This window comes from Microcaecilia unicolor, chromosome 5 (genome assembly GCF_901765095.1).
Source record: "Microcaecilia unicolor chromosome 5, aMicUni1.1, whole genome shotgun sequence".
Lineage (NCBI taxonomy): Eukaryota > Metazoa > Chordata > Amphibia > Gymnophiona > Siphonopidae > Microcaecilia > Microcaecilia unicolor.
The window spans coordinates 170724215-170740674 of record NC_044035.1 but is presented as its reverse complement, the minus strand read 5'-3'; the positions used below and the strand labels follow the sequence as shown (position 1 = coordinate 170740674).

General features: G+C 46.2%; 1 protein-coding gene across 1 annotated transcript in view; it reads left to right on the top strand.

Annotated features, from left to right (window-relative positions):
* CNOT1 (CCR4-NOT transcription complex subunit 1) overlaps positions 1-16460 on the top strand; it is a 1017784-nt gene that overhangs the window by 711507 nt on the left and 289817 nt on the right. Inside the window, 1 exon segment of the mRNA XM_030203593.1 lies at positions 8628-8732. Within this exon segment, the coding sequence (XP_030059453.1) occupies positions 8628-8732 (105 nt within the window).

Sequence of the window (16460 nt, the reverse complement as noted above, 5' to 3'; positions counted from 1 at the left end):
CCTAGCATCTTTCATTCTCAGGATGTGTCTATCTGCCCTCATTTTCCTTAATTTAGTGGCCAGCAACCTGCCTGGTTTATTTGTAAATTCATAATGAACTTGTCGCAGGCGTGCATTTACAAACTGCAAAGTCTCATCATGTAAAGCTGCGAGCTCCAATCTTATTGCTTGCAGTTTGCGGAAGTCAGCCACTGAGCCATGGGCTCTATACCTGTCTTCCAGGGCGCCTAACCGCCATCCTTTTTTTATTTTAACCTTAACCCCCTCACCCCTCCTATTGTGAAGTTTCTTTTTTTTTTTTTCAACAACTTTTACTGGTGATATAGTAGCGCCCACACCTGAGCAACCAGCAGGTTCAGTGTACTGAACCTATACTGATCCATATCGCCCATGGTCCTATATACATTATTCAATATGCTGGTCAGTGCGAGACAGCTCGTCTCTGGGTCCCAACATGATTGACATGCCCAGCCGGCTATACCGCTAGGTACTGTCAAGCAAAGGCACCTCGAGGTAAAACTAGATTTACTATTACGTTCTAAATTTATCACCTAAAAAAACTCCTTATCTCACCCTCTCCCCTCTTTTCTTTTATAATGTACTTCTTTTTGAACTATTTTAGACTTTTGTATATTGTAGACCGCTCTGATAGTCCCCCTATGAGCGATATATCAAGATTTAATAAAACTCGAAAATTTAAGATGGAACCTTTATCCGCATGGGTATCATCTACAGACCTGTGGTATAAACAGAGATGCTGGACAAAGATCTGATAGAAGATAATCTGAGATTGAAAGGGGAGGTAATCTGAGATTGAAAGGGGAGGTGCTGTTGGGAGATTGCAACCTGTCTAATATGAATTGGAATGTCCCATCTGCAGAATTGGAAAGAAGCAGAGAGATCATGGACGCCTGCCAAAGTGCTCTGCTTAGTCAAATGGAAACAGAATCCATGAGGGCAAGGGTTATTGCTGGATCTGATGCTCACAAATGGAGAAAGCGTTTCTAATGGCTGGATGGTGCCTACCTAGCCAATGTTGTTTATCATTCAATATGGTTTGGAATATTGTTTTCAGTTCTGGAAACCGTATCTCACTAAGGATGTAAAAACACTTGAAGTTGTTCAAAGAAAAGCAACAAAAATATGTTTGAACCAAAAGACTTACGAGAAGTCTTGAAGACCTGAATATGTATAAGAAAAAGAGGCATAGGGGTGGTATGGTACAGCTATTTAAATATTTGAAAGGCAATATGAAATCAAATCTTTTCCAGAGAAGGGGAAGTGGTAGAACTAGAGGACATGAATTGAGGTTGCAAAAGGGGGGGGGGGGGGGGGTGGTCAACTTATGAGTATTGTCAGGAAGTACTTTTTCAGAGAGAGGGTGGAGGATACCTGGAATGCCCTCCTGCGGGTGAAGTTGGAGACAAAAATGGTATCAGAATTCAAAAACGCATAGGATAAACACAAAGGATTTCTATATGGAAACAAATTTTGATTTTGGTTCCACTTAGCAGTGCTTAGATGGTAATGCCAGTAATTGTGAAGTAAGGCCAGTGTTGGGCAGACTTCTGTGGTCTTTGCCCATATTTATTTATTTATTTGTTGCATTCGTAGCCCACATTTTCCCACCAATTTGCAGGTTCAATGTGGCTTACATTATGCCATAATGGCGATCGCCATTTCAGTATAAGGAATTACAAGTGGTATTGCATTAGGCATATAAATGGTACATTAAAGTACAAAGTGGTGTTGCATTAAATTACCTGAATTACAGAGTAAATTTTAAAATTAGATAATCAACTGTATAATGGTCATATTTGATACGAGAAATAATATGGTAGTGCATAATACATTATTTTCATTAGTAGCAGTGAAGGTTATCAGTCTAGTATAAAGAGTTTGGTTGTGTCTAGTACATGTAAAGTCTGGTTATCTAGTTAATTAGGATGGATTTTCATGGTATGACTTCAATTGTCTGTGCTCTGAAAATGGCAAGAACAAATCAAGATCAAGAATATGTTATATCGCATTATATGCTATGAATTCATCCTATTGGGCAGACTGGATGCACAGTGCAAGTCTTTATCTGCTACCCTCTACTAGGCTACTGTGCAAAATAGTAAGAGATTTCTGAGGTGTTCCCAAATACTTTGTAGCTTTGTTTTCTGGGTAGAACTCATATCTCCGACCTTTAATTTGTCAAGGTAATTAGAAATATCATCGTGATCTCCATTGCAACAAAGAGGGAGCATAAAATACAGCAAATCAAAAAATCATATCAATACATATAAATCATATAGATCCACATAAAATCAAATATAATAAGAAATCATATATAAATACCTATAAATCATATAAATAAAATCAAACAATGCTATATCTCCATTATATGCATGGCCATCCTATAAAGCTTGCACAAATACATGTCCTTTTTAAACACAGAAAGTTTTGAGACAGTTAAGTGTTTTGTGTTTTATCTAAATAGGAATTCTCCGAGGACAAGCAGGCTGGACATCATCACGCATGGGTCGTCGTTCGCGACAGCCCAGGAGACCGGAAGTCAAACAAAAAAACTTTCAAAAGTTCTAGAAGCGGCATGGCGCACACGGGGACAACGCACCGCACATGCGCGAGTGACTTCCCGCTCGCGTGCTTCCCTCAGTTTCTTTTTCTCCGTGACTGCGAAGGGGTGGTGTTTTTTCACTACTCGTCGTGTTTTGTCCAGAAGATTGTTTTTTCGCGTGTATCGTGTCCTTTTTTTTTTTTCTATTCTTTTTCTAATAGTTACTTCAAATTTTTAAAAAAATAGCTTTTTTTCCCTTCATTTTAGATTTTTCTCATTTTTTCAAGTTTCCTTTCTTTTTTTGTTGCGGCCACATCTTTTTTTCCCTCTTTTATGCCTTTTTAAGTGGCACCATCGAGCCGTTTGATTTCGCGGACGCTATTTTCCTGCCCATGTCAATGAAGACTCCCAGCGGCTTCAAGCGCTGTACTCACTGCAACTGGACCATCTCGTCTACTGACCCTCACGTGTGGTGTCTCCAGTGCCTCGAGGCCGATCATCTTCCAGCTGCTTGCAAGCGGTGTAAATTAATGAAGAAAAGGACCCAGGTGGCTCAACGCGAGAGACTTTTTTCAGATCGGTCCGGACCTTCGGCATCGGTACCGAGGTCGGCAGCATCGACGTCAAGGGAAGCAGCACCGAGAGTCCAGGTAATGGCTGCCGAGAGACCACTTCGAGCTGGGAGCAACGAGGCATCGAGTGGGTCTCCACCCGTCTCGAGGCCTACTGCTATGCATGCCCCCCAGGACCAACCTGAGTCTGACCCAGCCCCGAGGAGGCGTGAGGATTCCACGTCCTCATCGGTACCGAGGAGTGTCGATGATGGGCGTCGGACGAAGGCTAAGAAGCATTGCCATCGATCTCCTTCTAGACACGGTACCAAGAGCTCCGGGGAGCCGAGGGAGTCGGCACCCGAGAAGCGTCGGCGCCAGGAGGACCGCTCACCCTCCAGGAGGTACCGATGCGTTGGTCGTCCGGCAGTCTGGTACTGGCTCTCGAGCCCCCTCAGATTCTGGCACCGACTCCTGCACCGGCCCAACAGTCTTTTCCGATGGCAGCTCTCAATGAGCGTCTCCGGGCCATTCTTCCAGGAATTCTGAAAGGACTGCTTCATCCATCTGCTTCGGTACCGGAGGTGCTTGCGCCTCCCATGCTTACTGCTGAGACGGCGTCTGGCCTATCTCCTGTGAGGAGGTCCCCGCCCTCGGAGCCGGTTGCCACCCGGGTTGACTCTCCCTCGACGTCGGTGGAGGAAGCTTCGCTGGAGTCCAGGCAGGGGTCGATTTCTCGACATTCCCCATGAGGACGTCGATCCTCAAAGTCGAGACAGGCTCGGGTTCAGGCTGCTCTTCGAGAGCTTCTGTCCAATACCAAAGAGGAGCATTTATGGGGAGAAGAGGAAGACCCCAGGTAGTTTTTCGGAGGAAGACTCCTGTGGGCTTCCTTCTGATCCTACTCCACCTATTGAAGTCAGGCAATCTCCACCTGAGAGTCTTATTTTTTCATCTTTTGTGCGGGAAATGTCTAAGTACATTCCATTTCCCATGGAGGTTGTGGACGAGCACAGGGCTGAGATGCTCGAGGTCCTGGATTATCCTTCTCCACCTGCAGAGGTTGCAATGGGCCCCCTGCATGATACACTCAGGGAAGGAATGTTACGGAATTGGTCTTGCCCTCTCTCTAATTCAGTTGTCAACAAGAAGTCCAAGTCCCAGTACAGAGTTCATGGTGAGCCTGTGATGGTGAAGGCCCAACTTCCTCACGATTCTATGGTGGTGGACTCTGCTCTCAGAAGAGCCAAAAGTACTAGAAACTATGCCTCGGCACTCCTGGGCAGAGACTCTAGGACTTTGGATTCTTTTGGGAGGCGTACGTATCAGGCTGGAATGCCCAGCTGTACACGAGCATTCACTTACGGAACTCGGTGAGGCAACTGTCCAGTTTAGTTGAAACTCTCCCTCCGGAGCTTGCTGAACCTTTTCACCAGGTGGTCAGGCAGCAGAAGGCGTGTCGCAAATTCCTGGCCAGGGGGGCTTACGACTCTTTTGATGCCGCATCCCGAGTAGCTGCTCAGGGTATCGTGATGCGCAGACTCTCATGGCTGCGTGTGTCGGACCTGGATCAGAAGACCCAGCAGCGAATGGCGGATGTTCCTTGCCGGGAAGATAATCTTTTTGGAGAGAAGGTTGAGGATATGGTCGATACCCTCAAGAAGCATCATGATGCAATGGATTCTCTCTCCCACCGGACGCCTTTTGCTACTACCTCCTCCTCTAGGAGGTCTTTTGGAGGGAGAAGGAGTGCTCCCTATTCCTATAATAGGCGTAGGTACACTCCTACCTCTCGACAGCCTGTTCAAGCTCGCTCCCAGCAGGCTCGCTCTCGTCAGCGGCGTGCTCCTAAGGCCCCTCCGGCTCCCCAGCAAAAGCAAGGGATGGGCTCCAGAGCAACATAGCCGCGGTAAAAGTATCCATGACGGACGATCTACTTGTTGGGGGAAGGTTGATATTTTTTCACCAAAGGTGGCCTCTTATAATCTCCAACAGGTGGGTTCTTCAAATAGTCCGGTTAGGATACGCTCTCAATCTGATATCCAAACCTCCAAATTGTCCACCGAGAGCTCAATCCTTCAGCTCCCAGCCAATGCAGTCAAACCTGTACCACTAGGGATAGAAGGGCTGGGATTCTATTCCAGGTATTTCCTTGTACAAAAGAAAACAGGGGGGATGCGTCCCATCCTAGACCTAAGGACCCTGAACAAATTCCTGCTCCGAGAAAAGTTCAGGATGCTTTCCCTGGGCACCCTTCTTCCCGTGATTCAGGAAAACGATTGGCTATGCTCTCTGGACTTAAAGGACGCCTATACTCACATCTCAGGGCTCCTAACTCACAGGCAGTACGTTCGATTCAGCTTGGGAAATCAGCACTTTCAGTACAATGTACTACCCTTCGGTGTAGCATCTGCGTCCAGGGTCTTTACAAAGTACGTGGCAGTTGTTGCAGCATTACTACGCAGACTGGGAGTGCATGTGTTCCCTTATCTCGACGATTGGCTGGTGAATAACACCTCAGAGGCAGGAGTTCTACGATCCATGCAGATTACTATTCAACTGCTCGAGCTGCTGGGGTTTGTCATAAATTATCCCAAGTCCCATCTGATTCCAGTGCAGAATTTGGAATTCATAGGAGCTCTGTTGAACTCACGGACGTCTCGAGCTTATCTCCCCCAGGCAAGAGCAGACAATCTTCTGGCCTTAGTGTCCTCAGCTCGAACATCTCAACAGATCACAGCTCGGCAGATGTTGAGGCTTCTGAGCCACATGGCCTCCACAGTTCATGTGACTCAATGGACCCTAGCTTCCCAGTGGTATCAGGCTACAGGGGATCTAGAGGATGTCATCCGTCTTTCCACCGATTTTTGCAATTCCCTACAGTGGTGGACCATTCGCTCCAATCTGACCTTGGGACGTCCATTCCAAATTCCTCAGCCACAAAAAGTGCTGACGACAGATGCATCCCTCCTGGGGAGGGGAGCTCATGTAGATGGACTTCACACTCAAGGAGTTTGGTCTTTTCAGGAAACGGGTCTTCAGATCAACCTCCTGGAATTACGAGCGATCTGGAATGCGCTAAAGGCTTTCAGAGACCGGCTGTCCAATCAAATTATCCTAATTCAGACAGACAATCAGGTTGTAACGTACTACACCAGCAAGCAGGGGGGCACCGGATCTCGCCCTCTGTCAGGAAGCCGTCCAGCTGCAGGCGTAAACAGTCTGGCCGACAGGTTGAGCAGGATAATGCAACCTCACAAGTGGTCACTGAACATGGACATTGTCCTCAAGATCTTCCGAGCGTGGGGCACCCCCTCGGTGGATCTTTTTGCCACTCAGACCAATCACAAGGTTCCTCAATTCTGTTCCAGGCTTCAGGCCCACGACAGACTAGCGTCAGATGCCTTTCTCCTACATTGGGGGATAGGCCTTCTGTATGCATATCCTCCCATACCTTTAGTAGGGAAGACTGTGCTGAAACTCAGGCAAGACCGCGGAACCATGATTCTGATAACACCTTTCTGGCCCCGTCAGATCTGGTTCCCTCTTCTTCTGGATTTATCCTCCGAAGAACCGTGGAGATTGGACTGTTTTCCGACCCTCATTACCCAGAACGAGGGGTCGCTTCTACATCCCAACCTCCAGTCTCTGGCTCTCACAGCCTGGATGTTGAGAACCTAGAAGTTGCCTCTTTAGGCCTTTCAGAGGGTGTCTCCTGAGCCTTGCTTGCTTCCAGAAAAGATTCCATGAAAAAGTTATTCTTTTAAATGGAGGAGGTTTGCCGTCTGGTGTGACAGCAGAGCCCTAGATCCTGCTTGAATACCTTCTACACTTATCAGAGTCTGGTCTTAAGACTAACTCAGTAAGAGTTCATCTTAGTGCAATCAGTGCTTACCATCAACGTGTAGAAGGTCAACCTATCTCTGGACAGCCTTTAGTTGTTCGCTTCATGAGAGGTTTGCTTTTGTCAAAGCCCCCTGTCAAACCTCCACCAGTGTAATGGGATCTCAATGTCATTCTCACCCAGCTGATGAAAGCTCCTTTTGAACCACTGAATTCCTGCCATCTGAAATATCTGACCTGGAAGGTCATTTTCTTGGTGGCTATTGCTTCAGCTCGTAGAGTCGGTGAGCTCTAAGCCCTGGTAGTGCTTGCACCTTGTATCAAGTTTCATCATAACAGAGTAGTCCTCCACACTCACCCTAAGTTCTTGCCGAAGGTGGTGTCAAGAGTTCCGTCTGAACCAGTCAATTGTCTTGCCAACATTCTTTCCCCATCCTCATACCCTCCCTGGTTAAGACAAGTTGCACACCTTGGACTGTAAGAGAGCATTGGCCTTTTATGTGGAGCGGACAAAGCCCTACAGACAATCCACCCAATTGTTTGTTTCTTTCGATCCCAACAGGAGGGGAATCGCCATCGGAAAACGCACCATCTCTAATTGGCTAGCAGATTGCATTTCCTTCACTTATGCCCAAGCTGGGCTGACTCTGGAGGGCCATGTTGCAGCTCATAATGTTAGAGCCATGGCTGCGTCAGTGTCTCACTTGAAGTCAGCCTCCATTGAAGAGATTTGCAAGGCTGCAACGTGGTCATCAGTCCAAACATTCACATCTCACTACTGCCTTCAGCAGGATACCCGACGCGGCAGTTGGTGCTGCAGAATTTGTTCGGGGTCTAGAATCCAACTCCACCCTCCTAGGCCCATTTCTGTTCTGTTCCAGGCTGCACTCTCACTTAGTTGTGTTTCTTTTTAGGTCAGTCTTTCTTATGTCCTCGCCGTTGCGAGGCCTAGTTGATCAATGTTCTTTGGTTTGAGTGAGCCTGGGGGCTAGGGATACCCCATCAGAATGTTCAGCCTGCTTGTTCTCAGAGAAAATGAAGATACATACCTGTAGCAGATATTCTCCAAGGACAGCAGGCTGAACATTCTCACAATCTCTCCCTCCTCCCCTTAGAGTTGTCTTAGTTTTCACTTATGCTTTTTATATAACTGAACGGGACACGCTCGCGTCGCGGACAGGAAGCCGTTTGCGCAGTGCGCTTGGCCCTTGAGACGAAGCATTCTCAACACTTCAAGATTTTTCTGAATTGTTCCGGTCTCCTGGCCATCGCGGACGACAACCCATCTGTGAGAATGTTCAGCCTGCTGGCCTCGGAGAATACCTGCTACATGTATGTATCTTCATTTTTTGCTGCTAGTAGAAAAGCTTGAGCTAAATCTAAAAAATAGACCACTTTTCTTTCTATTCTCTCAGGGTATATTGTAAAAAACATCTACAAAATGGAAATTTCTAGCTCTTCACTATCTCTCATGGAGGTATTAAACAAAATTTGCTCTAGGTCAAAGCTCTAAGGCATCTGTCATCCTATACTTAATTGAATTTCATTTTACATTTTTGTTTATGCATCCAGTTTGTAATGTAGTCCAGCATTCTAGAGAATCGTGTTTCCATATTTACTGACAGCATTGCCCGTAAAAACTGGTTTCCTTTTTGTCTTGATTTTTGCAGGAATTTGAATTGAGAAAACATGCAAGACAGGAGGGCCGTCGATACTGCGATCCTGTAGTGTTAACCTATCAGGCAGAACGGATGCCTGAACAGATTAGGCTAAAGGTAAGAACAGATAAATTTGTGATGTATCTTATAGACCCTTAGAATGTGGTACTGTTAAGTAACCTAGCATAGAAACTACTGTATACTTGCAAAAATGTCAAATGTATATAATTGTGGTCATCCTAAGGCTGGAAAAATTGGATCATGTTATATTGTTCTTATACCACCTTCCTTACGTGTAGATTTTTATTAGATCAACAAAGGAAAAATTAGTTTTTTACAATTTTCTTTCCATTAGTCAAGACAGATCAATCTTGAGACTTGCGTGTTATGTCCATCTACTAGTAGGTGGAGAGAGAACGACACATCTCTGCCATATAACTGCCTGTGCAGCAGGATTATGTCCAGTATTTTCTAGTATTTTCAATAACAAAGCAGTAAAGAGAGAACAGAGAATGAAGAAATCTCCTGCCTCCAAAAAGAGAAACTTGACAGGAACCATGAGAGGACACACAAAGGAAATAGTGCAATCTACCCCCAATCACCCTCATCGTAGTGTCACTCGTTCCATAAGCCCTCAGTCCTTTTTTGTTTTTTTAAATGTATACTGTGTCTGCAAACAAAACTCAGCTAAGAACTCAAAAAAGAAACAACACATAAATACAGACTGAAACGTCAGAGTTTCCAAACCCAGTAATTTGGGTGGGCCTCTGGATTGATCTGACAGGACCAATGGTAAGAAAATTATCAAATAACACATTTTTCCTTCCATGTCGTCCCACAGATCAATCTAGAGACTTGCGGGATGTAACAAAGCAGTCCTAGAGTAGGATGGACCTGACAATTCCTGTTGCAAGGACTGAGGCCCTGAAGACTGAATCACTGTGGGCTAACACGTCCAGTTTGTAGTGCTTTGCCGACCTAGTAGCGCTATAGAAATGTCAAGTAGTAGTAGAGACTGCGACTCAACAAAGGAAGCAGATTGCGCTCTGGTGGATAGAGCCTTAAGACCCAATGGAGGAGATCTGCTTGCTTACAAATATGCCACTTCGCAGTGGTAGCCTTAGAAGCTTGTTCACCCATCTTGCAGTGGAATGGGCTGATTCAAATAGAAAACGGAGACCACCTTTGGCAAGAAGAAACTTTAACTTTGTACCACAGCATTAACTGACAGCCTCTAGCAGGCACAGCAGGCCTAGTTCAGTTTTCATTCCCACCCCAATTCCTGTTTCCCACCCACCCCTAGCACACCTCTTCATTTATAGTCAATTATTCTAACTTTGGGTTTGTTGGAAACGTACTTAACTGGATCAAGGGCTTTCTTACCACTAGAACATACCAAGTAAAATCAAACTCTAATATATCGCCATCATGGAAAGCAGAATGCGGAGTACCCCAAGGACCACCATTATCACCTATACTTTTCAACATGATAATGATCCCACTGGCAAAGTCCTTGTCCAATCGAGGTCTCAACCCATTCATCTATGCAGATGACGTCACAATATACATTCCCTTCAAACAAGACTTGACAGAAATAACCAAAGAAATTAATGATGGCCTCAACATCATGGACTCCTGGACAAACTCATTCCAACTGAAACTAAACACTGAAAAAACACACTGCCTCATCCTCTCTTCACAACACAACAAATACAAACCTGCAACTATAACTACCCCAGGACACACACTACCTATCTCAGAAAGATTAAAAATACTCGGTGTCACACTCGATTGGAGCCTCACACTAGAGAACCAAGTAAACATGGTAATAAAATGTTCCGTGCAATGTGGAAACTCAAACGAATAAAACCTTTCTTCCTAAGGGAAACTTTTCAAAACCTAATAAAATCAATGGTCCTAAGCCATGCAGATTACTGTAACGGAATCTACATGGGATGCAAAGCACAACTCACAAAAAAACTCCAAACCGCCCAAAATACAGCAGCCTGACTGATATATGGTAAAACACGATTCGAAAGCGCCAAGCCCCTACGAGAAAAGCTGCACTGGCTCCCAATCAAAGAAAGGGCTATTTTCAAAATCTTCACCTTGGTACACAAAATCATCTACGGCGTAGTACCAGGTTACATGATAGACCTAATAGATCTACCAACCAGAAACAGAATGAAATCATCAAGATCATACCTAAACCTACATTACCCAATCTGTAAAAAAACTAAAATACAATACAACCCACGCATCCAACTTCTCCTACATAAGTGCATAACTATGGAGCGGACTCCCAAGTACAGTGAGAACAATCCAGGACCACCTAAATTAAGAAAATCATTCAAGACTCACCTATTCAAAAATGCCTATCCCAACGATCTTGAGACTTGCGTGTTATGTCCATCTACTAGTAGGTGGAGAGAGAACGACACATCTCTGCCATATAACTGCCTGTGCAGCAGGATTATGTCCAGTATTTTCTAGTATTTTCAATAACAAAGCAGTAAAGAGAGAACAGAGAATGAAGAAATCTCCTGCCTCCAAAAAGAGAAACTTGACAGGAACCATGAGAGGACACACAAAGGAAATAGTGCAATCTACCCCCAATCACCCTCATCGTAGTGTCACTCGTTCCATAAGCCCTCAGTCCTTTTTTGTTTTTTTAAATGTATACTGTGTCTGCAAACAAACTCAGCTAAGAACTCAAAAAAGAAACAACACATAAATACAGACTGAAACGTCAGAGTTTCCAAACCCAGTAATTTGGGTGGGCCTCTGGATTGATCTGACAGGACCAATGGTAAGAAAATTATCAAATAACACATTTTTCCTTCCATGTCGTCCCACAGATCAATCTAGAGACTTGCGGGATGTAACAAAGCAGTCCTAGAGTAGGATGGACCTGACAATTCCTGTTGCAAGGACTGAGGCCCTGAAGACTGAATCACTGTGGGCTAACACGTCCAGTTTGTAGTGCTTTGCCGACCTAGTAGCGCTATAGAAATGTCAAGTAGTAGTAGAGACTGCGACTCAACAAAGGAAGCAGATTGCGCTCTGGTGGATAGAGCCTTAAGACCCAATGGAGGAGATCTGCTTGCTTACAAATATGCCACTTCGCAGTGGTAGCCTTAGAAGCTTGTTCACCCATCTTGCAGTGGAATGGGCTGATTCAAATAGAAAACGGAGACCACCTTTGGCAAGAAGAAACTTTAACTTTGTACCACAGCATTAACTGACAGCCTCTAGCAGGCACAGCAGGCCTAGTTCAGTTTTCATTCCCACCCCAATTCCTGTTTCCCACCCACCCCTAGCACACCTCTTCATTTATAGTCAATTATTCTAACTTTGGGTTTGTTGGAAACGTACTTAACTGGATCAAGGGCTTTCTTACCACTAGAACATACCAAGTAAAATCAAACTCTAATATATCGCCATCATGGAAAGCAGAATGCGGAGTACCCCAAGGACCACCATTATCACCTATACTTTTCAACATGATAATGATCCCACTGGCAAAGTCCTTGTCCAATCGAGGTCTCAACCCATTCATCTATGCAGATGACGTCACAATATACATTCCCTTCAAACAAGACTTGACAGAAATAACCAAAGAAATTAATGATGGCCTCAACATCATGGACTCCTGGACAAACTCATTCCAACTGAAACTAAACACTGAAAAAACACACTGCCTCATCCTCTCTTCACAACACAACAAATACAAACCTGCAACTATAACTACCCCAGGACACACACTACCTATCTCAGAAAGATTAAAAATACTCGGTGTCACACTCGATTGGAGCCTCACACTAGAGAACCAAGTAAACATGGTAATAAAATGTTCCGTGCAATGTGGAAACTCAAACGAATAAAACCTTTCTTCCTAAGGGAAACTTTTCAAAACCTAATAAATCAATGGTCCTAAGCCATGCAGATTACTGTAACGGAATCTACATGGATGCAAAGCACAACTCACAAAAAAACTCCAAACCGCCCAAAATACAGCAGCCTGACTGATATATGGTAAACACGATTCGAAAGCGCCAAGCCCTACGAGAAAAGCTGCACTGGCTCCCAATCAAAGAAAGGGCTATTTTCAAAATCTTCACCTTGGTACACAAAATCATCTACGGCGTAGTACCAGGTTACATGATAGACCTAATAGATCTACCAACCAGAAACAGAATGAAATCATCAAGATCATACCTAAACCTACATTACCCAATCTGTAAAAAAACTAAAATACAATACAACCCACGCATCCAACTTCTCCTACATAAGTGCATAACTATGGAGCGGACTCCCAAGTACAGTGAGAACAATCCAGGACCACCTAAATTTAAGAAAATCATTCAAGACTCACCTATTCAAAAATGCCTATCCCAACGATCCAACATAAAATCCCAGCACCCAGCGACACAACATAACTAATAATCGTACTGGACAATTTATAATCTTCACCTCTTTTGACCCCATGATAACTTGATCCAAACCCACCTCATCTGTTCACAACATAACTTTGTATCTGTTACCAACCGAACTGGCAGCAGCCTATACGGTACCATATAAGCCACATTGAGTCTGCAGATAGGTGGGAAAATGTGGGGTACAAATGTAACAAATAATTGAAAAGGAGCATTTTTTTTTAATTAGAGTTTTAATTACATTTAGTTTCAGAGAAGTAAGCACTAAATAAGTTACATGTTATACTGTATAATCTTAAGGGTCTTTATATTCATCTAGTAACTCTATAATATTAAGATGCAGACAGAAGTGCAGTAGTGTGAGGGGTGCTATCCAGTCTTTTGCATTGAGTATCACATGTATGATTATCTCCCAGTTGGTGAGACTTTATATGTGTGCACCCGATGCAAAGAGCTCCTAGCTCTGAGAAAGAGTCCATTCCTTGTCATCAACAGCAGATGAATCCATTAACTGTTGGGTTGTATCCGCCTACCAGCAGGTGGAGATAGAGAACACTGAAAGCACATGGTGTTCCAGGACGCCCAACTCCCTCTGCCTTCTGTATATCTCTATCTCCCAGCAGGTGTGGACGTCGCTTCTCAGCTCCTGGATTTCTGCCTGGGGTGGCTCCTGTGCTTTGCCAGTAGAGCAGGGGGTGTTGTGGCTGGTGGTGCCCACTTTAAAGGCATACTTGTTTTTCCCTGTCCCTGCCTTACCCCATTCCCCCTCCTCCCGGAGTTCCTCTGTGGCTGCCTGCCTCTAACTTTTCTCACAGTAATAAAAAAAAAAATCACACAGAGAGAGGCTTTCTTCTGAGCTCCTGGTTCGGTGCTGCTTGACCACAGCTCGTTTGACTCGGTCTCCTGAGATGAGAGTGGTGCCCAGCTCCTCCGGGGAGGTTCCCGCTGACAGCGCTCTGTGCGGGGTAAGTTTTGGCTCGAAGGCGCCATTTTGTTTTCTGTAGGGGTTAAGCGCTGCTCCCACTGTGGGAAACTCAGATCAGCAGCGGGGTTTTGCAGCACATGCTGCACAGATGCTAATGCTGGCACACGCATGGCGGGCGGTGATTCTTCCCGCCCACTGGAGTTGGCAGCGGCCGCCATCTTGGAGGCGCCATGTGACTCGACCCTCACGGTTGCGGAGGGGTCTGAGTGCAGGTGGACGCCTCGTTTCGAGGTTTCTAGAGGACCTTTTGCCTCCGCTTCCCCCAATGTGGGGGCGGATGTATAGGGTGAGTTTTTCTTCCCTGAATTTGTGTTGTTGATGCATAAGGCTTTTATGTTAAAAAGAGCACTGCCCGAGGCTCCTGACAATTCCTGTCGGTCTGGGTTGCCTCCTGTTCTTTATAGCCCAGCATCTTCTGTAGACTTTATTTCTTCCCCCGAGCCTTTGGCTGACGCTAAGCGTAGATGAGTGAATACCCTGTCTGAGGGGGACTCTTCTCTCTGTTCTCCCCCGTGGTCTAGTTTCAGGGAGTCTGAGGGGTCTGGCAGGCCCTCACGGACTGATGATCCAGATGAGGGTGCCTGCTTGCCACAGAGCTGGATGACCCTAAAGCGGTTCGGATTTTCCACCACGACAAGCTGCCAGCTCTCATTTCTGATGCCTTACAGAGATAAAGGAAGAGGCTGCATTTGTATTGAAGATCCTGACGAGGGTTCTGCCTCTCGGATGGCTAGCACTAAGAAGCCTTCTTGGGCTTTTCCCATGCATGCTTCCATCCAAGAGCTTATTTCAGCTCAGTGGTCTGACTCTGAGGGTCCCTTGAAGGTGGCCAGGGCTATGTGTCACCTTTACTCCCTGAGGGAAAGTCAGTTGACCCTCTGGGATGCCTAAAGTGGATGCTTTAGTCATGGCTGTGACTAAAAAGACTACTCTCCTGGTGGAAGGAGGGGTCGCTTTGAAAGATATGCAGGACCGGCAACTGGAATCCGTGCTGTAGCGGTCCTTTGATATCTCGGGCCTTTCCTTTTCGGGTGGCTATTTGCAGTTCCTATGCAGCCCGGGCCTGCCTTTCCTGGTTGCTGCAGGCAGTTGAGCAGCCCGCCGATTGAGCAGGTTCCCTTGCTGAGGTCAGCCTGCGTATGGAGTCTGCCCTGTCTTTTTTTGGCTGATGCCCTTTATGATCTGGTCAGAGCTTCAGCTAAGCAGATGTCTGTGGCAGTTGCTGCCCGCCGCCTTCTGACATGGCCTCTAAACAAAGGCTGGTGAAGTTACCCTTCCGGGGCCTTCTTTTATTTGGGGAGGATTTGGAGAAGATTGTTAAGGACCTAGGGGACTCTAAGTCCCAACTGCTGCCTGAGGGTAGGCCGAGGCCTTCTTCCAAAAGTCCTTCTAGGCCATGTTTTTGCGAAGCTCGCAGGTATCGCCCGGGGCACTCTGCAGGGTTTGGTCAACGTACCCGTTTCCAGCAGAGGAACTCCTTTTATTCGGAGAAACGCGCGGAGGCGTCCAGGCAACATCCAGGAGTTCAGGGGTGTCCTCCACAATGATGGGGCACCGGTCCACTCGTCGGTTCCCGCAGTAGGGAGTAGTCTCTCCCTCTTTTTCGAGGAGTGGACCAAGAATGCTTCGGATCGGTGGGTCCTAGACCTGATCAGAGAAGGTTACCGGCTAGAATTTGCCGACCCAATAGGAGACGCGTTTTTGGAGTCCCGATGCGGCACTGCCGTCAAGGGGGCGGCAGTATATGAGCCCTTGCAGGTGTTGCTAAAGCTCGGAGCGGTGGTTCCGGTTCCTCCCGCCAAACACGGCTGCAGTCGCTACTCCATCTATTTTGTGGTGCCTCGAAAAGGTGGGTCATTCAGACCTATCCTCGACTTGAGCAGAGTCAACGAGGTCTTAGGAGTGCGACACTTCCGCATGGAAACCCTGCACTCCATCATTGCGGCAGTACAGCCAGGAGAGTTTCTCACGTCTCTGGACCTCAAGGTAGCGTACTTGCATATTCCCATCTGGCCGCCGCATCAGTGGTTTCTCCGGTTTGCGGTATTGAGCCAACGTTTCCAGTTTCGCGCCTTGCCTTTCGGCCTGGCGACTGCCCCTCGGATTTTTTCCAAGATCGTGGTGGTAGTGGCTGCCTTTCTCAGGCGAGAGGGTATCAGACTTCACCCTTATCTCGACGACTAGCTCATCAGAGTGGATTCGACAGACCAGAGTTGACTTGCCACAGCCAGAGTTGTTGCAGTTCTTCAGACTCTGGGCTGAGTAGTCAATATGCCCAAAATTCACCTGACCCCCTCTTAGTCTCTCGAGTATTTGGGGGTCCAGTTCGACACGTCTTTGGGGTTCGTTTTTTTTCCGACAGCAGGCGGCTCAAGCTTCAGAATCAGGTCCGCCTGCGGATGCCTCACCCTCGAGCTTGGAACT